This window comes from Vespula pensylvanica, chromosome 1, assembly GCF_014466175.1.
Source record: "Vespula pensylvanica isolate Volc-1 chromosome 1, ASM1446617v1, whole genome shotgun sequence".
Taxonomy (NCBI): Eukaryota; Metazoa; Arthropoda; class Insecta; order Hymenoptera; family Vespidae; genus Vespula; species Vespula pensylvanica.
The window spans coordinates 8,079,742-8,101,916 of NC_057685.1; the positions used below are offsets into that span (position 1 = coordinate 8,079,742).

Consider the following 22,175-nt stretch of genomic DNA (forward strand, 5'->3'; position numbering starts at 1 on the left):
GAATTTCCCATGATTCTATAATTGCAAATAGTTTATTAACGAAGTTAAATATATTTAGGTAACCTGGAAACCACCCCCACGTGAAGACTGGAACGGCGAGATTCTTGGCTATTATGTCGGCTACAGGCTTTCATCCTCAGACAAACCATACATGTTCGAAACCGTTGAATTCTCTAAGGAAGATGGAAAGGAACATCACTTGCAGATCATGAATCTTAAGACCTATACTCAATACAGCGTCGTTGTTCAAGCATTCAATAAAGTTGGTTCTGGACCGATGAGCGAGGAACGAAGACAACATACGGCCGAAGGTGTACCCGAGCAACCACCCCACGATACGACTTGCACTACTCTCACTTCGCAAACTATCAGAGTTTCATGGATGTCGCCCCCTCTTAGTGCTGCAAATGGTGTTATTACTGGTTACAAGGTAATAAAATAATTTACATCAAGATTAGATTACGAAGTTATTTTCTATATGTATCGTTATATCGACGTATTATGATACATATCTATAATGTTTATTCTTAGGTCATTTACGGTCCATCTGATACCTGGTATGATGAGAATACGAAGGATACCAAGATCACCTCCTCCAGCGAAACCATTTTGCACGGCTTGAAGAAATACACGAACTACAGCATGCAAGTTTTGGCCTTTACCTCTGGTGGCGATGGCGTTAAATCTGCACCGATTCACTGCCAAACTGAACAAGATGGTAAGTTTTAATTTTGAAAGCATCAATAATATTTCATACAATTTACTGATGACGTATCTATTCTCTTCTTCAGCCCCTGAAGCACCAATCGCCGTAAAAGCACTCGTCATGTCTCCTGAATCGATTCTTGTTTCCTGGCGCCCACCAAATCAACCAAATGGAGTAATATCACAATACACTGTTTACACTAAAGCCGACAATGTAGAAGAACCAACTAGTCAGAAAGTACCACCAAATCAATTAACTTATGAAGCTACTGGACTTGACAAACAACGTAGATACGAATTCTGGGTAACTGCTAGCACGAACATTGGTGAAGGAGAAGCTTCTAAGATTGTGACATTGGGACCAAGTGTACGAGGTAAGGATTGATTTTGCTTTTATTTTACGATATATACCGTGTATATATCTTAATAATCTATTTTTTTTTCTTTATTTATAACATACATATAGTACCGGCCAAGATTGCATCATTCGACGACAAATTCACTGCGACTTATAAGGAAGATGTAAAGCTACCCTGTCTTGCTGTTGGCGTACCTCTACCGGAAGTAACATGGAAAGTACGTGGCTCCGTTCTTCAACCCAGCGACAGATTGAGACAATTACCTGAAGGATCTCTGTTCATCAAAGAAGTGGACCGTGCCGATGCTGGAGAATATTCATGCTATGTTGAGAACTCTTTTGGACATGATACCGTTACTCACCAACTCATCGTTAATGGTAATTGTCGATATGGATAATTATAGAAAATTTCGAATTTGATCGTTCATTAATATTTGATGATTTTTAGCTCCACCACATTCACCACAAGTCACTCTTACTGCTACTACCACTAATTCGCTTACGATGAAATTACGACCTCACCCAACTGACAATGCACCTATTCATGGATATACGATTCACTACAAACCTGAATTTGGCGACTGGGAAACTGTTCAGATTAGTTCTACGGCGCAGAAATATACTTTGGAAAACTTATGGTGCGGCTCTCGATATCAGATCTATGTTACGGCTTATAATGGGTAAGAATAGGTTTTATGTTTTATTGGTTTAATAATAAAAACATATACGATTATACATAAACGTATTTTTAGCATTGGCACTGGCGATCCATCAGATATTTTGAACACTCGTACCAAAGGATCTAAACCCATCATTCCTGAAGCAGCAAGATTTATTGAAGTATCTACCAATAGCATCACCCTTCACTTGAGCGCTTGGTCTGACGGTGGCTGCCCCATGTTATACTTTGTCGTTGAGCATAAGAAGAAGTAAGAGCTAAACGACAAATTGGATTAAGAGTTTAAGTGACGAGTTCGAGATAACAAAGTTCGAATCCTATTTTAGGCATCAGCAAGAATGGAATCAGGTATCGAACAATGTTAAACCAGGCGGTAATTTCGTAGTTTTGGATTTGGACCCTGCTAGCTGGTATCATCTTCGTGTTACGGCTCATAATAATGCCGGATTCGCGGTAGCCGAGTATGAATTTGCGACTTTGACTGTAACTGGAGGTGGGTATACCGTAACTACGTTCGATGCGTTTGAAAGCATCTCGTAGCCGGTGCTAATGGTGGCTGGATTGAACGGTCGCCGTATTTTTTGTTCCAGGCACCATTGCACCGGCCCGCGAGTTACCGGATGTTATCGGTGGTGGCAACGATGAAGATCCGGTGAAATTTTTCATGGCTAATTTGAATTTGGTCGTACCTGTGGTAGCCGCAGTTCTTGTTATAATCGTTGCCGTCATCGTGATTTGCGTTTTAAGAGGAAAAGGCCATGGTAGTGATAAAGGTAATTATAATGGCCTTTTTTCTTTTTGTTTGTTTTGTACAGGTACGATTGCTCCGCCGGTACGTAACGATGATAACAAGAATACCGACGTCAGACATTATTTCCCATGGTTACCGAGTTGGCTCGATGTTAACGTTGTAGTACCGGTTGGAGCTACGATCGTCGTCATTATCGTAGGAATTGTCGTCATTTGTGTCGCATTGTCTAGACGAACCCGAGGCCCGGAACAAACACGGCTGCGAGGTATCTCTTCAGCCGACGAGAAATATTACGAGGGACAATGTATACCAAATTTTTTTTTATTACTTTATTCATTAGATTACGAAAGCAAATCGAATAATCGAGTATCACTGCGACGATGATTTTAATATGAGAAAATTGATATAAATTTTAATATTGAAATGCTATATTATTTGATGATCAATCTAGATCATTCATTTCTAATCGTGATCATCCTCCCAGTGATTCTTTATCAATCGTACATAGTCATTGGCCAATAATATAATTCTTCAATGTACTAATAATACTTCAATGTACTAACATATCATGATGGAAAACATGCTATTAATGCAAGTAAACACGTTTATTGTTTCTTTCAGATGACGTAGTATATCAACAAACCGGTGTTGGTGGCGCTACACTCGACAAACGCAGGCCTGACCTCCGAGACGAATTAGGATACATCGCACCCCCGAACCGCAAACTTCCACCTGTTCCTGGTTCCAACTATAACACCTGCGATCGCATCAAGCGAGGTACAGTGATAAGTAAGCCACAATTGACAAAAGTTTGATATTTAGATGATTCTCCTTCATTATAACTGTTTGAATGTTGTCGCATCGGCACGAGATAGTTTGACTATATCTTTTTACGGAACACAAGAATTTCGCACAGCCAGCCGACAATACGAATTTCAAAGGGGTATTCTTTATTAAGAACCAACGTGCAAGCAAACACAATACACACGCATTACATCATTACCGTTTAGATTCTGCTACTATTTATGTTGGCTACGCTTAAATATATTTTGCATACCTAAGTACGTACATATACTATATTTTATATATATATATATATATATATATATATATATATACGTGTAAAGATGTATACCCTGCTATAAAGACGAAACATGTTTTTCCTTCGTATGCGCTTATAACGTCGCTGCGCGTACCAAGAATCGAACGTGGTTAACGAAATATCTCTGGTCTTGGTATTATTGTCCCGTTTTTTTTTAGAAAAGAAAGATCGTTTAAAAGCTAGATCTCGATACACAGCTTGGTAAGCGGCAGCGAGTCGTACGATTGTTGTAGCATATGTTCGATAGGTACGACAGGTTCGTTGAGAAGCCACTCAACGTGGGATCCAAGGAGGCACATGTATGAGGAATTAAATCATTGTGCACCAAGCAGAAGGTGCCCACCTCCACCGCGTATGGGCAGTTCGGAGGGTCTCTCTCACAGAGGTTGGTAACAGTAGTTTTTCTAGGACGAAGGACTCGTTCTCCCTCGTGTCCCGTCGCAAGCCTTCGTCTTTCGCGATTCTGGTAATCACGAACTACAGCCACTCGATCTTGCAGCCGGTTTTCGTAAGTCCTCTTCGTGATTATAAATTCTCACAAACGCAGGCAAACGTTTCTTTTTTTTTTTCTTTTATTTCTTTTTCTTCTTCTACATCTTGTTCTTCTTCTTCTTCTTCTTCTTCTTTATCGATGTTGCACGTTCTCGCATGCTACGCTCGTTACAGCCCCAGCACACAACTTACACATCGAACACACTTCAGTCGAATATCTTTCACTTTTCATTCTCTCGATGAAAGAAATATTTCACTCCGGTGATACATGGATAAGAAGATATATGAAGGGATATGAAAGTAGGAACGTTAAAGCGAGACTACTGTCATGAAAAATGGTGCACGGATATATATCATCGGTGTCATTAATATATTTATCAAACGAGGAAATAATGATCATAGAATTTAGTAACAAATAGAAAACGTATCTATACGAACTTCATGGCAACAGAGTCTACCCTCGATACTTGTTGCAGGCATGGAAGATGAGATCTGCCCGTACGCCACTTTCCACTTATTAGGATTCCGTGAAGAAATGGACCCGAGCAAGGCTATGCAATTCCAGACTTTCCCTCATCAAGGAAATGGACATTCCGGAACTATGGGACCACCAGTTGGACATCCGACTAACGCTTCTGCTCACAGTCGCTCTGGATCTCAATCTATGGTACAGAGTCTGTCCAAACAGCTCGTACAGAATATTTATCTTAACAGTGGTACAATTGATACATTTTGCGTTTCGACAGCCCCGTCAGAACGGTCGATACTCTAGAGTACCATCCCAAGGAGGTGGCAGCGGAACACACGTTTTCTCTCCCGAATATGATGACCCTGCTAACTGCGCTCCCGAAGAAGATCAATACGGCTCTCAATATGGACAATACGGTGCTCCTTACGATCATTATGGATCTCGTGGATCGGTTGGCCGTCGTAGCGTTGGATCTGCTCGTAACTTACCCGTCTCTGGATCACCTGAACCACCACCACCACCACCAAGGAACCATGATCAGAACAACTCCAGTTTCAACGACAGCAAGGAAAGCAACGAGATTAGCGAAGCTGAATGTGACCGTGATCAACTTGTCAACCGCAACTATGGCGGTCAGTACAATGAATCCCGATCGATCCAAGGAACGAAAGGCCGAGGATGAACAGGAGAAACACGCTCGATTTCGTATCCGAATAAATAAAGGGAGCAAGTCTGACTTGCGTTCGGATCGTCTAGTTGTGTTTTCTCGTACTTATTCTTGGTTCTCTCAAAATGCTCGTTTCATTAGACATCGTTAGATACTAGGTGTACAACGCGGACATATCGCATGTCGAGCGAATCGCAACGTACACGAATGGACGAGAATCGCTCCGAATTCTGTGTTTCTAATCGTATAGCTTTCCACAATTTGCATGCTACGTGTTGTCGTAGTAGTTTACCGTTGTGTCAATCGTGCCGTGTGTTTTTCTATTTCAGTGAATGCTCGCGGCAAGGACGGCATGACCACCGAGGAGATGCGTAAACTCATAGAGAGGTCAGTAGAGAGCGAATGTGTTTGATTCGCGATCAAACGACACGAGAGTTACCGTTTCTGATATTGTATCTCGATTGAAAATTCACATTTCTAAGATATCTATTGAATATCGTCGATTCAATTCATCTCATCATCATTCATTTATCATTTAGTCATGACATAAGAGATCATTAATCGTCTTTCAATCATTCATCCGTGACTTTGATTTGAAGTTTTTCATTTTAATTATTCGAACGATAACACTTTTCTATCAATTATATTACAACATTATAGTTACGAAAAATAATCGAATGCACGGTAGATTAGCTCAAGGCTTTACAAATACATTTTAATGCTGTGTCTTTTATCTCTGTCTTTTTCTTGTTTCATGACTCTTTACGCAGGAAGCCGTAAGTTTCTTGATCGTAGAACAGTACAGAGTGTGTTTCTATGAAGATAGATGCAATTTCGTTAAAACATGTTTATAAACGCTGTACCTTTGATAGTAAAATTTTAAGAGAAAAAGAAAAAAAAAAGAAAAAAAAGAACAGGCCAGCCGACGCTTACAAAACAATGCTTGATTATCAAGGTCGACGAAAGACTTCTCTATGCGAACATAATATTTTGCATGCAGTTTTTGGTGGCCAATGCTCTTGACGTAATTAATTAATAATGTTTTCTTTTTTGACTAATCCAAGGACGATTAGCGATAGAAATAATTTAAAAAAATGCCTCTACTGCGACTCATGCTATATTATTATTATCATATATACGCTGTTATCATCATCGCTAGATTACCCTGCTGTGCTAACATGCTAATCATTTATCATATATCACTAATAATAATTAACATTATTAAGTTCGTACAATCATAAGCAATATACTGTAACTAATACTTGTCCATCGTTGTTGCTATAATTCTAGTGCATGGATGAAAATCTTTGGTTCGCGTACAGATGCTGCTAAATTATTATATAATTATTTATTTTTTAGGACGCAACGGACAAAATTAGCCTTTCTAATAATCGCTCCAATAATTCTTTCGCTTTCTGCAGTGTTGTATGCATCTGTACGAGGATGCAAAAACAGAGTTGAAAGAAGTGCTCTTTAAAAAAAAAAAAAAGAAAGAAAGAAAAAAAGGAACGAGGATAGCTTTTATTGAAGAACGTTTCTCAAAATTGTAATCGATGTTGCAGAAACGAAGCCACCGGCCGGCAAACCGGCAGCCCCCACGGCGGTCACGGGGGACTCCTCACACCCTACGATACTGTGGCAGTGTAACCTGTAAATCCATCATCATCCATGGTCTTCCGACTCTCTCGTTGACTGCGACCGAAGATTCGAGAGAAACGGAAACGAAGCGCACGCTAACTCTTCCCCCGGTGCTGTCGTCGGTCCAATTTGCAACGATTTTAACGATTTAAAAAAGAAAAAAAAGGAAAAACCAAAAAAAAAAACAAAAAAAGAAAAAAAAGATCACAAAATAACATCGTCGCGAGTAGATTCCAGAATTCGATGAATTAAATTTTACAAGGGTTGTGCACACGTTTATCAGATGTACGTACGTACGTACGAGACAACGAGCATCGTCCTCGCGACGAGGACCACCTCCTTCGGCCGTTCTTGACCATATCTCGAATGACTTCTATATTCTCGTTGGCCTTATCTCTTTGTTTCTTCTCTCATTTAGATTTCTTCTAATTTTTTTCTTTCTTTTCCCTTTTCTTTCATTTATTAGCATTGATTTTCGCTCATTATTTCATCAAAGGCCAGACTCGAAACTGCCTCTCTAATTGACTGCCTAACGAGGACGAAGGAGGTCGAAAGGTCGACGGCTAGAGAAATGAAGATAATAACAATCGATCAGCGAGTTCGTCACACAAGAGTTGTCTCTTCTCAGATCTCACGCGTTTCGTGACACCCGGCACAGGTTCGCGGACGCTCTCGTACGACAGCGAAACAAAACGAAATAACAATAAGGAAATAGCATACAAACATATAGGAAACGCATATATGAAAAAAAGAAAAAAAATAGTAAAAAGACAAAAAAAAAAGCAACAACAACAGGAAAAGATCGCGGGAAAAAAGAAAAGAGAAGCGTGCTCTCGGCGACGGTTCATTTTCCGGGGGTTTTACGCGGGAAATCCTAGGTTAAAGGTCATGTCTCGTTCTATTGGACGCATCGAGACGATAATATGAGATTAGTTACTCGCTTTTAAGTCATGGTTGTGCCACACTGCCGCTACCCGCAGGCATATATACATATATACGTTACATATATGTACGTACATAACATATAACGGATATAACGGATATATACATAATATACGATTTATAATTTCGTAACGAAGGTTGTGTCCCCCCGGGGGTCGAAGATATATCGAGTCTCAATGTCGCGGAGAGCAAGTGTAGAGATCGTCGTGTCGTCATCGTCGTCGTCGTCGTCTTCGTCGTCGTTTTCGTCGTCGTCGTCGTCGTCGTCGTCGTCATCGTCCGTTGAGCAGAAACGATGAGAAAGAAAAATGAAAGAAATCCAAATTGAAAACTCTCGCCGATAGACTTATCCGAAGGAAGAACGCGGCACGCCATCGGAAACATGATAAAAAAAAAATAATAATAATAAATAAACAAATATAATCCTCATTACGTACTCTCTTTACAGGCTACGCGCACATAAAAACACATTTACACTCACATTGAATCTCTCGCAATACACAAGTTTCACATACAAGCTACACTTGCTGTCGGTTTTTAATCGTCCTAACATAAAAAAAAATTATATATATATACATATATAAATACGTGTATGATGTGAATTCGATGCGTGTATACGTATTTATAAATCTACGCGTATTATGTATTACTGATAATTAATTAGTCCGCTCTAATTACACCTATATTAGCCGCGCTAAATTTTTTGCTCGAGTCGAAGTTCGAAGGATAACGCGACGATGATTATTAGAGACGTAATAAGCGAGTCGAATAAGTAACAAAGCATAACGAGTGAATAAATAAAAGAAACGTAGATAGGCATTAAGTTGGACGGATGGTCGCGAGACGATAATCACCGTTTCTCTCACGCAGCCTAACGATGTGTCGATCATCGTCGATCGATAGAGGACCATCACGTTCGATAAGAATAGAGAAGCAAAGTAGAGAAAGGCGAACTTTCCTGGTGAAAGTGTCCTCTCGTAGGATTACATAGTGCTTTTCTCAAAATATCTAGGCTCTTAGCTAGCTTTCTCATCTTTCGAACGATTAATCTCGTCGAACGATCGACATCGCGCAAGGATGCGATAGCGGTGCGTGTCTCATAGCTTGTTTTTATCACGTCACTATTTCTAGATATATACATATATAAATAAATATAAATATATATATACATCTATATATATATATATATTTATATGATTAACGTAACATATACATACGTTGTAAGTAGGATATCTCTAGGTGTCGCGTTCATTTGCCGAGGCGACGATACGAGACGGACACCGGTTGGCCGATAATTGTATTATTATTATTATTATTATTACTACGACAACAAATACTTACTAATTATTATTACAATTATTGACATTATTAATGCGCGAAGGAAGAACGTTGTCCCTTTATCTATTCTTGTCGTGGACGACGGAAAAAGGATCTCTTAAGCCCTTTTAATAAATCCCAAAAATGTTCATATCCCTCTAGGATACGATTAGGAATTTTCCATAATATTCTAATATTCGGCCAGCCGGCTCCGACTCGGCGAAGCCGCAGCACTTTACTCATCGATGTGATTTTAGAGGTTTTTGCGCAAAGTCTTGTGTATGTGTTGTTATAATGTAATAACGATCACGCTATATCAGATTAATATAGCCATATTCAAGTCACTTTTACAAATAACGTATATCACGTTTTAATCACACAATGCTCGCTGAGCTTTTACGCTTTTAACGCTTTTTCGAATCTCTAACACTTGAAAATTATGATGATGATAATGATGATGATGATGCTAATGTGACGGAAAAAGAAAGAGGAAAAAAAAAAAGAGAAAAGGAAGAAAACGAAAACTTCGCATAGCCATACTTTGTAATCGACCTACACGCACTAACTTAGGCGTTATACATATTTGTCGTCAGTGTTTTAAGAGTAAGCAGGTTTAAGGAAAATTTGTGATGATTGCGATGTCATTTAGATCATTAAATGGATAACTTCTTTCTTTTTGTCATTAACGACGCGCACTATCGAAATCCGAATGGCATTTTATATGCAACACTTTTTTCCCCCGCAATGATTACTTTAAGAAATGCTGTGAAAACGATTGCGATGATCGATAGATCGATCTATATATATATGTATATGTATATATCCACATATATATATATATATATGTATGTGTAGGTCGTGAAAGCTTAATTGACTGCGTGCATTTCACACTTTTTCCTTTCTTACGATAATAATGATAATAATAATAATAATAATAATAATAATAATAATGAGCGAACGCGGTTCTTCGAGCTTACTGTGGACGGAGTGTTGTACGTCGTTTTTTCCTGTTACTTCACGATACTTTTATTATCTTTATTTGTCGTTGTTTTTTCTTCGTTCTATTAAGTCTATGTGCTTTTTCTTCTTTGCGTTTCGTTACTGATAAGATTATATATTATGAGATTTTATTATTGATTCTCGCATATCTCCGCGATTGTAGAGACTCGAGGATCCGCGCGCGGTATACCGTTTCCTCAATGCCCAATATTTTATGTTTTTGTACCAAAGTTGTAGCGTCTAACTTTACGTTAAATAAATAAACCGAAAAAACGAACTTCTCTCTCTCTTTCTCTCTCTCTCTCTCTCTCTCTCTCTCTCTCTCTCTCTCTCTCTCTCTCTCTCTCTCTCTCTCTCTCTCTCTCTCTCTCTGTTTGTCTGTCTTTTACAGATTAGTAAATATTATCTTCATCAGCGTTTCTCAATGTCACGGCTCAAAATTAGAGCTTCGTTAAATTTTTCATGGATTGCAAAATAACTGCTTTCTTATGCCAAAGATAGAAGAAAGTGATTAAATTTTTCAGACATTTAGCTGAAAGTTTTTGTAGGATGTTCTTGCGAATTCGTGAGAATACCGCAATAATAGATGTATCTTTGAAATAGTATGTATATATATATATTTGGATAGACTCTGATCTGTCAAATCTTTAAAAAATTTTATGTTATAGAATATTTCGACCGCGATACCATTACGAACAAATTTATTGCAACGCACGAAGAAACTTGATCTACGTAAAGTGTTATCTTAACGAAGTTTGGATAGCGGTTAGTATCTATCCGGTAAGTATTTTTAAAACCGATATATTTTCGAGCTTTCATAATTACATTTATATATATATATATATATATATATATATATATATATATATAATTACATCTATCTATATAACTTTATTAAATAAATTTATTTAATATTTCATTGAATATCCAATTATCAGACGATATCATATTTATACATATCAATTGAAAATTCAGTACTATTTCAAAAATTCATATTAATAATATCAAATTCATTAATTGATGTTATATCATATAATTTTCTATGATTTCTGCCCTATAAAGTAATGTTATTTGATATTATTAGAAGAGAAATAATTTATTATTTAAAATTATCATTCGTTTGGTTTTAATTTGTATCATGGATTTTCTCAACGTAGAACATTTCCATCTTTTTCAATTAAAAAGTATTCGTGTGAAATGTATTTATAATTAAAAAGATACTGGTACATATAAATTAATTTAAAATGAGCAAATAGAACCAGTATGTATAAATAAATATATATATATATATAAATATATATATATATGGATACATATATACAACCATGTATTTATAAGTTAAAAGTTTGCTGTTCTGAACGATCAGATCTTCGAACGAAAGTATAGAGTGTCTTGTTAACTTTGTTGCAAAGCGATATCTTCGATAATTTTAATGATATTAAAGTAAATACCAAAATAACGAATTGGATAGTTCAAAAGGCTACAAATTATGGTGTAAATTAATTTTTTCACTAGGACATTTTTCCTCACAAATTCATTTTCAGGAGATTTCAAAATTACCTAAGATTACTTCTTAAATAGAACTATATATTTTCGTTATTACAATATGATAGTCGATATTAAGACAAATTCAACAAGCTATACTATTATAACGTTTTCTGAATAACAGAAAATTTATGAAAATTGAATTGTTGAAAGATACGTATATCGAAAATATCAAGCAATTTCAACATCACAAATGTCCGGATGGATCATAATGCATCAATAGCCCGTCGAGTATGAAACCAAAAATTTCTGCAATGCTGAATCGATCGTTGTGTAGATATTCGATAGTCTATATATTTACCAAATTTTGCACCTTTAGATTATTGTCTCTCGATTGCAATTAAATCAATAGTTTATGATAGCATTCCCACAGCACTGAAAAACATGAAAGAATGTATTAAAACTACATGTGCTAATATCAGTAAGCAAGTTTTAAGGAAGATTAAAGAGTCGTTAATTAATCATTTAAAGAAATGCATTGAAGTTGATGGACTTGTTAAACTAAATTTTCCTTCGTTAATCTTTCTATTATAATTATTTCATTATTTGCATGAATTGTCCAATCTTCGTGCACTTTTTTTTTGTACTCAAGATCACGTGAATGTAATAAATCGTTGGATTTAACTTGATTTCTTCACGATATTAAAAATATGTAATCCCGTTAAAAAAACTTAGATGACCTTGAAATCTTGGAAAAATGAATTTGAGAAAATATCCACACCGTAATGTGCACCCCTTTGAATAAAATAATTTATTTTCTTTCGGTATTTTTTTGTAACATTAGAAGTAATATATCGTTTTATAATAAAGTTATTGAAACATTCTGTAAGTCTTTCTACACAATTTTCTAATAATGTACAGTTTCTTCTAATTGTGTATTCAGAAAAATAACATTGTAATTTACAGTTTATATATACCAGTATTCTTTTTATATCATTTTATTATTTCTGTCATATAACACAAGCTTTAGAATAATAACTCATTGTTGGTGTACCAATAATACATACATTTATAAATATTTTTTATGTGTGTCACGTGCTTTATTAAATACTTTATACTTGACGTTTAAAATGTATTACCTGCGTTATGATTTATTTTACCAAATATTTTAATATGATATAACTACTGTCGAGCTAATAGCTGAATATAATAAATATAATTTCTTTTTAATTTTTTGTAATTTGAAAAATTTTTTTTTATATGTATGTATATATATATACTTTTTTTTTCAATCGTATATATATATATAATATATTGCCTCTAGTAAAGAATGAGTTTCTTTTAACAACTCAAATTGGTAAAAATTCTTTTCAATCTGTTGTATCGATCTCATTAAATATTTATAGAAAGAATAAGCTTATAATTCATTATTTGTACGTTTGGTGGCGTATAGTTCGAGGAGTTTATTTGAAATTTTATATCGTTTATTTATATCATATTTTATAGAGAAAATGAAAACAGTTCAACGTGAATTGTTATCGAGCGTAGTCGGTAACATTATTCTTTTAATTAGCTTTTTACTTTTTAATTTATTGAAAACAAATGTAGTTATTAATTTGTTACGGAAAGATAACCTTTTCTCTTTTCTTTTTATAATGAACGTTGAATGAATATCATTGTACATTTAGACGATAAGAAGAGTTAATTAACATTGTGCGATATAAATAATTTACTGTTCAGTGTATGATCGTTAATGGTTGGTAACATTGTTTGTTTACACGATGGCGTCCGGTGGTGGTAAGTATATCTAGTATTTCTAATCGTTCTCTCACGAAATGAGTTCTTGTAATATAATTCTTATTATAGACATAAAAATGTTCTTAACACAACTATTTTATTTAAAATGATAGAAAATACAACTGAAGAAAGAACCGAAGCGTCTACGCCAGCTCAACCCATCACCAATGTCGTGTCGGAAGCAGCGCACGTAAGAAAGATAACCTAGAAGAACACGAGTTTTGCTTTAAAACGGTGAAATTTTCAATCCATTCTCGTATACGTATGCATTATAAGGAGGTATAATTAATGTTTCAATGGCATGTCGATGTTGTATAATCGACGAATTTGTCAAAATTGTTGAAAATACGATATAAATTTCATAGATTTTCTCGATGCAGTGACAGCTGTTCGGTTATGTTACTGAATAATTTATTATTTTCTTAGCCAGCATACGTAGTAATACGAGGATTATTTTATTTTGATTAACGTAGAAAAAGCAAAACAAGTAATCTTCTATCTAAAGTAAAGTTCTATTTTGTTAAAATTTTTAATAATCTGGATAGTTTTAATTAATTTATAAGTTATAATTTCAGTAGTTCTGTTTTCTATTTGTCTTTTTTATTGTAATAAAACGTTTTATGATAATTGTTTGTTTTTATCTATTATATAAGGTTAATTTTTGAGATCGATCGTTAGATATATTTATGCAAATGTATAAGGTAGAGATATATTATTTGTCATTATAGATTTTTAGTAAGTCATTATATTAGCATTGTCTTATTATGCTCTAATTTTTAATGAATTTTTTACAGAAAGTGATAGCGATGGACAAAGATCCTGACCTGTCAAGTGTACCTCCAAAGAAATCTCGAGTTGAGGTGCAATCGCTACCGACTAGACAGTATCTGGATCAAACGGTGGTTCCCATTTTGCTGCAGGCTTTATCTACTTTAGCCAAAGAAAGACCTACCGATCCTATTAGCTTTCTAGCAGGTTATTTATTGAAGCACAAAAGCCAATACGACAACGGTGGATCACCGCCAACTAGTCAGTAATTTTATTTTATATCAAACATACTTATCTTGGAAAAATATATTTGTGGCTGGAAATTTTTCAACGATTAGGTTGGTGAAGATATCAATCAAAGTGTATCTCTGTAATATCAAATTGAATAAAAATGGATTAGCTTTTTATCTTTTAAAGGATTGCGTATATCTGTAAGTTTAAAACTTTTTGCTAGGTTGAAATAAATAGTGCAAAAACGTTGATTTAAAAGTAGCTTGATGTTTCAAATTTATTTATTTGTTATCAATTTCTTCATAATTAGATTGCAAAGGTGGAAAGATGTAACCTGAATTCTTTATTAGGGTGGTATATAGGAAGAGGGTTGATAGAAGATGGCGAAGAGGTAGAAGAGAGGGGTTAGAACTTTTCAGAGAATGTGTTTGTACACTGAGTTTCTCAAAAGTACTCGGTATACCGTCGGAACTCAAAGTACAACGTAATATAAACACTGTACAAGACGCAAAGAGAGTATAAGTTTAAGTCGAAAGTTCAACATAGTACCATCTACGAGAGTTGAATCTATAAGAAAGCTCGAGCTTCCGACGATAGAAGCGAAAATACGATTTTCATCCGAAAAACATTTCTCACTACGATGAAAGAAGCGATCATGGAAATAATCGGTAGGGCAAACAGGAATGACTTTTCTTTTGTGTCGATTTTAATTGGGGCGACTATTTAATTGGAAGCAATTAAACGTAATTGCGCAATGAATCGTCGATAATTCGCTTCACAGTTCGATGGACTCGATACACCTTCCTCCCTTCTTCTCTCCCTCATCATACGTGCAATGCTTCCACATCTTTTCTTTTGAAACTGTTTGCATTCAGTATTTTATCGTCAATGTTCGATCAATCGTTTTTGAGTTTATTTGCAGCGAATATGAAACATCTACGCGTGGCGTATACATAGCGATTAATACTTTTCGAAGCTTAAAACTTTATTTTACGATACCCCGTTTATCGATCGTACAGAAGAGGAACAAAATTTTATTATAAATATTGTCATGTTATTTTTGTGTTAACAAGTCAAATACGCAAGATCAATATCTATAAAACTGCGGAGAAAAAGGTACGTTAAAGTTAGCTTCGTTCAACAAGATAGAATTTTGTTCAACGTTAAACATTCTATAGTCAAGAACGTATTATGGGTTCTCTCTAATTACTTGTTTAATTACTTTATCAAGTTTGGAAAATTAAGTTGCTAGAAATCTACTAGAAGCAAGTCTCCGAAAAAACAATAAAGATGAATGGCGAAGATATCAAAATAATACTACGATCAATGTAATATTACCAGAAAATTTCGATTAACGAAAAGAGAATATCACTGATTTTTCCTATATATTTTTTCATATCATTCTCTTACCATTTTTCATTTAAGAATAAAACTAACTTTCATTGTTTCGACTCGATCCCGATAGAAAAAAAAAAAAACGATCATATAGATAATCGCTGAAAGACCTTTTCCCGTGAAATAGAAATGTTTCAAATTAACACGAATTTCCGAGATGAGAATAACGATCGTACGAGGGTTGTCGTTAATTTAGAAACTCGTAGTAAAGGAGAGAAACTTCGTGTTGACGAAGTTTCAGAATCACTTGCGAACATACGTAGTAAGTACGTACATATATGGCGGTAGTAAAGAGTTGCAATGGATTTTGTTACTAGTCTTGTTTATCTCATATGTCTTACCTAGTCTCTTGCGAGGTAGCGAATAGAATTGAGTGAGTATGCATGTACGGATCACATTGAAACATAGAGACTCGTATACACATAGACAGGGAACAGTTTGTTCGTGTGCAAGCAACTACGTGCCACGGGCACGGTCCACGATCCACGATCCACGATCCACGGTCCACGGGTAACCAGTCTCGTGGCTAATGGCTGAACCGTGTCACGGCTTTCGCCGTTCGCGCACGACCTGCAGATTCACGCCTGCACGCCCGCACGGAGACTCGGTCCAATTGGCACGCATATTGGAATTCTATTACCGGGATTACGGCCAGTAATTGCTCGGTTTAGCGCAATATCGTACATTCGTCTCTCTCTGTCTGTCTCTCTCTCTCTCTTTCTCTCTCTCTCTCTCTCTCTCTCTCTCTCTCTCTCTCTCTCTCGTTTTCTCTCTCGCTCTCGCTCTTGTTCTCGTTCACGCTTTACGCCAAGTAGCAGTAGCCTTGCGATTGTCAAACGTGGATTAGACGTACGTCTTACTTTGCTCGATTAGCCACTGTGCTACGTATAATTTCTCGATCTAAGACCCTTTCCAGTTCGTGGTCCTTTCAAAATATGATTTCCAACTGGATTCTATACAAGATACAAACGAGAATAGAGATTTTAAAGATAGAATAAAGTAATTGAATTTCAAACGTAAAAAGAAATAAGTTTCGAATTAGTTCGATTTTTATTTAGACGTTTCTCCTCCTCTTTGGAGGAAGCCTTCTTTGATCTATCTTTTCTTTCCTTCTTTTCTGATTTTCTCTCTTTTTTTTTTTTTTTCTATGCTCCCAATAATTAACGTGGAAAAAGTAGTCTTTGAAGTACGAATGCGCACTTAATCATCAGTACTGATTCATTATTAATTTAGAATTTATTTGATAAATGAGCTCTTTCAGCGTACTACGACGGATGTTTTTCATCGATCGGTCAAGAATTTCTAAGGTGGAATATTTCTTAATGATTCATAATTGAGGTTAAAGAGAAACCTTTTCTCTCTCTCCTTCTCTTTCTCTCTCTGCCTCCCTTTTTTTCTCATTTTATCAAGGGTAGTTTGATTTCATATGATTTTACTCTCTAACCCACAATAAGAAATTCAATTATGTTTGAAATATACCAGACACGAATCGACGTAATTCGAGTTAACTGTTTTGGCTTTCGGAGTTTCGATTATTTGTGAAATGTTTTCGACGTGTACTAGTGAATTCTCACGAACGAACAGGTTCCTCATCCTCGACGATAAGCTTGGAAAAGAGTTAATCGTAGTGGAAACGAGGAAGGTAAGAATTCGGGCGGACGTAACAGGCTGTTGCTGCTACTGCTGCTGCTGCTGCTGCTGCTGCTGCTGCTTCTGCTGCTGCTACTACTTCTGCTGTTCGTAGTGTTTTCTACTGCGAATTATTCTGTGGTTACTCACTCTTTCTCTCTCTTTCTCTTTTTCTCTATTTCCCCTCTCTTTTTCTGTGGACCTTCTCTACAGATTTTCATTTCAGATCTGGCTCCGACGGTACCGAGCGAAGGAGAAAATATAAGTCGCTTCGTTGATTTCAATCTGTTTGACGGCAAGCTCGCTCTCTCTCTTTCTCTCTTTCTCCTTCTCTTTCTCTAACGTTCTCTCAGGGGATGGGCGAAGACAATGAGACAAGAGCCGTGGCCGGAGACATCCGTTATCGTGGCACGGCATCGCCAGAGAGTACTCGCTCATCCCATTTCTTCTCCCCCTTTTCTCGTTTGAGGTCAGACTCGAAATTCATTCGCCTTGGTAAGCCCTTCCGAAGGTCTCCTAGTAGTAATTGCGAGTATCATTCAGCTGTACCTTGTTAAGGCTCTTTTTCTTTCTTTTTTTTTTTTCTTTCTCATCTGGAAATTTGTGATAATTTATGTAATCAAAAAAGAGAGTATGGAAAACGAGATAGACTAAAGAGATTCAGTTATCATAGATTTTAACGAGTCAAGTATCAAGATCCTTCGTGTTAATAATAATGAACAGGGCTTTTTCTAAGATTCTTTCTCGTATTCACGCGAAAAAAATAATTGCATGTCGATTAGAGAAGAATTTTCAGATGCATATCGGTCATCCAAATAGTATCTCATTGTTTTATTTTACAGAATATTTAAATAAGCTAATGTTTCCATCAATTTATGCCATTTTATTCTACTTTGTCTTTTCTCCTTTTTTTTTTTATATATGATAGTAGATTTTTATTCGTAAAATATTTGACGTAGATTTATGTTAGAATGTTTATAAGAAATGTATATAAAACAGGAAATACAAACATAAAATATCTTAAATAAATATTCTTCTTTACTTATCGTAACATAATTGATTTAATTTTATAAAATAGAATTAGACTTTGACTGACGTTAAAAAGCTAAGAGATAGATCGATATTGTTTCGACGAGGTATTTTCACAAAAGATTTCCTTTACCTCGAAGGTAACTTAACGTACCAGATCCACCCCCGATGAATACGGTTTCTCGATCGCGCAGCTGGGATGCTACCCCCCGACTACCTCTTCCATCTCTCTTCATCCTTTCAACTCCTCTGCCCAATGGGGTAGGCGTCTCTCGAAAAGCGCTTAATCCCCTATCGAACGAAGGGCTAGGATCCCGGTATTACTCCGTACGTTGATTTGTGGTCGTTCTAGTAACATTATTTATAATTTACCAGGCATTAATAGCCCGGACGAGCGTGTATATGGCCATGTCGGATGACAGTCTATCCCTCCCCCGCCTCTCTCTCTCTCTCCTTCTCTCTATTTCCGTCTTTGTATCTTCCTCCTTGCACGTAATACCGCTTATTTTCCGTCCTCCCTGGAAAATTGATGAAGGGGCTACAAAATGAGATAGACGGCCACCATTCCCTTTTGTTCAGATTCAGACATATGTTAGAATATGTGTATGTATGTATATGTGTGTATACATACTTATTTTTGAAAGTTAGCAACGAATTCAATCGTCGAGAGTAAAAGATATCATCGTACAACGGATCAAAAAAGGTTTGTGAGATGAAGAAGAATAAGAAGAAGACAAATGATGTCTCTCCTAATCCAATATTCTTCATTTGACTTGTATGTATGTACGCATACACATATCGTTTACATAATCGTCGGAGATGGAAATGTTGGAAGATGCACTTTGCAGCTCGGAGGAAACGCGTCTTCGGTCTCGCGAATTTTTCAAGATATACCTAGAAGATACTAACGTTGGAGTAGAAAAAGGGAAGGGAGAATAAAACAAGGCGAAGGGATGATCGAAGAGGAAGAAAGAGAGAGAGAGAGAGAGAGAGAAGAGAGGATTGGGGATGCACGTAGACCCGGTTAGACGTCGAAAATGTAGGTGGCAGGACGTACGAATACGTTATTTCTTCGGCACTGTTATTTCGCGTGGTAGTCCACGAAAGACCGCTGTTATACGGGAAGTCGTGATAACGGAATCAGATAGCTGCCATGCCATCCCTTACCCGTGTGGAATAATACCTTACGGAGGCATATTTCACTTCTGCCAGAGCAATATTTTTGCTCGCGGAACAAGCAACAAGCCCCTAGCATCATCGTCTCTCTACCTATGTTGCCTCTCTCGTCTTATCGAAAGAAGAAGAATTTTCAACTCGGTGATCGTTCAACCTCGCCTAAGAAGTACTTTTTTTTCTAACTAACCGCCCAACATGATTATACGAACGTGTATTCGTAATATTAGCTTCTGGTGTTATTCATCAAGAATACGAGATTAGAGAGGGAGAGAGAGAGAGAGAGGAGTCTCGAAGGGGTTACAGGTTGTTGCAGGTCGCAACTCGTGTGCCAAAGTACATACATACATATATGTATACATACATACATTTATACATACATACATACGCGTTGTACCGTCACGATTCGTGGATGCGATAGGACGATGTCGTAATATCGTTGCCCGTTTCCTTTTACCCCTCGTTCTTCGTCCTCTTCTACCTTTTAGCATCCCTCTTCGAAGTGTTTGCTGTATTTTCTTCAGTACCTCAAATATTACGTTCTTGTAACTTCTCCGAAGGATATCGTGAAATACATGTTTCATATCGCTTATCTTTCTTGTCTGATAATCTAGACTTTAGGATATATCCAAGGAAACGAGAAATGTCGACGTTCATCTGGATTAGTTTCTGATCTTGACTCTGTGCTTTCGTGAGCTCTCTAGTTTATTGCACGCTCTTGGAAAAGCGTATCGTCATCGTGTTGTGGCCTTTACATGTAACTATACGTATACGTATAATATGTATATGAATCATCCCTTGTAAAATCGATTTTATCCTTGATATAATATTTTCTATATAACTAACGGAAGACGTCTAAGAAGGAATGCCCCATTATCGTCGAAAAGTCAAGAAGACGTTGTGAGTTGATCGGGAAAGTCTATGTTAAATCTTGTAGGAGTTAATATAAGTTTGTAAGAATATTGAAGTTGCGGAAAGGGATGTTAAAGCTATGTTCAGTTGTAAGAAGAAAGGAAGGAAGGAAGAATCGATAGTAGATATCTATCTATGGATAATAGATCGAAGATATCTACTAAAGTCTAGCTACGATGCCATCGACAACCAAGTCGAAGTACTCTATACTTATCTGGCTAACTTCAAACAACCGAAAGAAAAAGAAGATATCTCTCTCTCTCTCTCTCTCTCTCTCTCTTTTTCTTTCTTTCTCTCTATTTTCTTCCTGTTTTTTTCTTTTCTTTTTTTTTTTTTCTAAGAACATCGCGTAACTCCGAGAAGTACTTCTACTACGAAAGAAAAACAAAAGAAATAAAGGATATACGACTTTTTAAGAACGTCATCCTTTGCACAATGACTTTCTTTATCTTTCTCTGTCTGGTACTTTAGATCCTTCGAATCATTTATTATTTTCCACGAAACTTCGAAACCTCTTTTAAGGAATATATTCGATCTGATTTAGTTTAATTATTATTGTGAAAGGAAGATGATAAAAATATAAAAATGTTTCCCTAAGAATATTACCCTGAAGGGTAGCTACATAAGTTGGGACATTAAGCCCCTTGCTTTCATAAATAAATTCATCTTACAGGGAGGGACAATTTCCCTTTCTCATAATAACATTCTTAGCTATTAAACTTTGGTTTAAAATCGGCTAATTTACCATATAAAATATAAAACACGTTGCCATTATCGGCTATCCATTAAGTTAATTTCTTTTTACTGTAAAAGGTAGATTATAAAAATATAATAATAGCTAATTATTCTTTATCGAACATACTATTCTATCGTGAAGTTTAACCTCTTTAGTGATTCTTTAACGTGATAACTATCATTCTCTTATTCATATACAAAGATAGTGGTAGGACTATAACGTGAGAGTGACGTATCGTGTAAAAGATTTTTCGAAAGAATATGAAAGCTCGGTGCTTATAATACATAGTTTCCTATCAGGAAGAATGTCGAACCGAACGCTTTTTAAACGCCGACGATAAATCTTGCGATAGTTTTGAGAAAACACGCGCGAGAGTTTCGAAAGAATGGCTTGCTTCTATGTATACTGGTATTCTATAGTAGGCTGCCATTTTGGTGCATGAACGCGTGAACGAACCTTTTAAAAAGTGCTTTCGTTTTTATCGGGAAAGAGTTTGTCGCAGAGACGGACTATTTAATTTTATTTTAGGAAAAACTTGGAGAACCTTTCGAGAAGATGATAAACGATTTTGAAATATAGTTTGGATATACACGAACGTATTCAACTTCTTTTCAACAAAGGTAATAGTTATATTTATTTTTCTTTATCTTATTGCCAATAAAAGGCAAAAAAAAATTGTTAACATAAAAAGGTTTAAAAATTGTTACCTCGTGCAACATAACATAACATTTTTTAGACACGATTTTATGCTTTCAGCATAACGAAAAGAGTAACACGTTATTATTTTCGATATTACTAAATGCATACAAAAGCTTCTTTATGTTTTATTTATAATTAATTAATTAATTTAATTTAAATTATTTATTATATTATATTATATTATTATAACTTAATATTATTT

The 22,175-nt window shown here is 36.0% G+C and overlaps 2 protein-coding genes across 51 annotated transcripts in view; both read left to right on the top strand.

Moving 5' to 3' along the window:
• LOC122634895 (Down syndrome cell adhesion molecule-like protein Dscam2) overlaps positions 1–10,396 on the top strand; it is a 69,035-nt gene extending 58,639 nt beyond the window's left edge. For 29 of the 50 annotated variants that reach the window (XM_043824538.1, XM_043824581.1, XM_043824529.1 and 26 more), the window contains 15 exons: positions 59–430; positions 532–718; positions 792–1,079; positions 1,172–1,441; positions 1,512–1,743; positions 1,816–1,992; positions 2,069–2,235; positions 2,558–2,797; positions 3,115–3,282; positions 3,843–3,980; positions 4,564–4,754; positions 4,834–5,188; positions 5,553–5,610; positions 5,994–5,999; positions 6,786–10,396. In XM_043824538.1, the coding sequence (XP_043680473.1) occupies positions 59–430; positions 532–718; positions 792–1,079; positions 1,172–1,441; positions 1,512–1,743; positions 1,816–1,992; positions 2,069–2,235; positions 2,558–2,797; positions 3,115–3,282; positions 3,843–3,980; positions 4,564–4,754; positions 4,834–5,188; positions 5,553–5,610; positions 5,994–5,999; positions 6,786–6,870 (2,934 nt within the window). In that variant the 3' untranslated portion in view covers positions 6,871–10,396. Of the gene's footprint in view, positions 1–58; positions 431–531; positions 719–791; positions 1,080–1,171; positions 1,442–1,511; positions 1,744–1,815; positions 1,993–2,068; positions 2,236–2,332; positions 2,516–2,557; positions 2,798–3,114; positions 3,283–3,842; positions 3,981–4,563; positions 4,755–4,833; positions 5,189–5,552; positions 5,611–5,993; positions 6,000–6,785 lie in introns of all 50 variants that reach the window. The other 21 variants (XM_043824779.1, XM_043824789.1, XM_043824758.1 and 18 more) reach the window with 2 other exon arrangements.
• A 2,865-nt stretch (positions 10,397–13,261) lies between these two features.
• LOC122630925 (protein dpy-30 homolog) lies at positions 13,262–14,585 on the top strand. The gene is made up of 3 exons (XM_043815985.1): positions 13,262–13,401; positions 13,515–13,591; positions 14,196–14,585. Exons 1-3 carry the CDS (start codon positions 13,386–13,388, stop codon positions 14,436–14,438), a joined length of 336 nt encoding a protein of 111 aa, XP_043671920.1. The 5' UTR covers positions 13,262–13,385; the 3' UTR covers positions 14,439–14,585.
• The last annotated feature ends 7,590 nt before the right edge of the window (positions 14,586–22,175 follow it).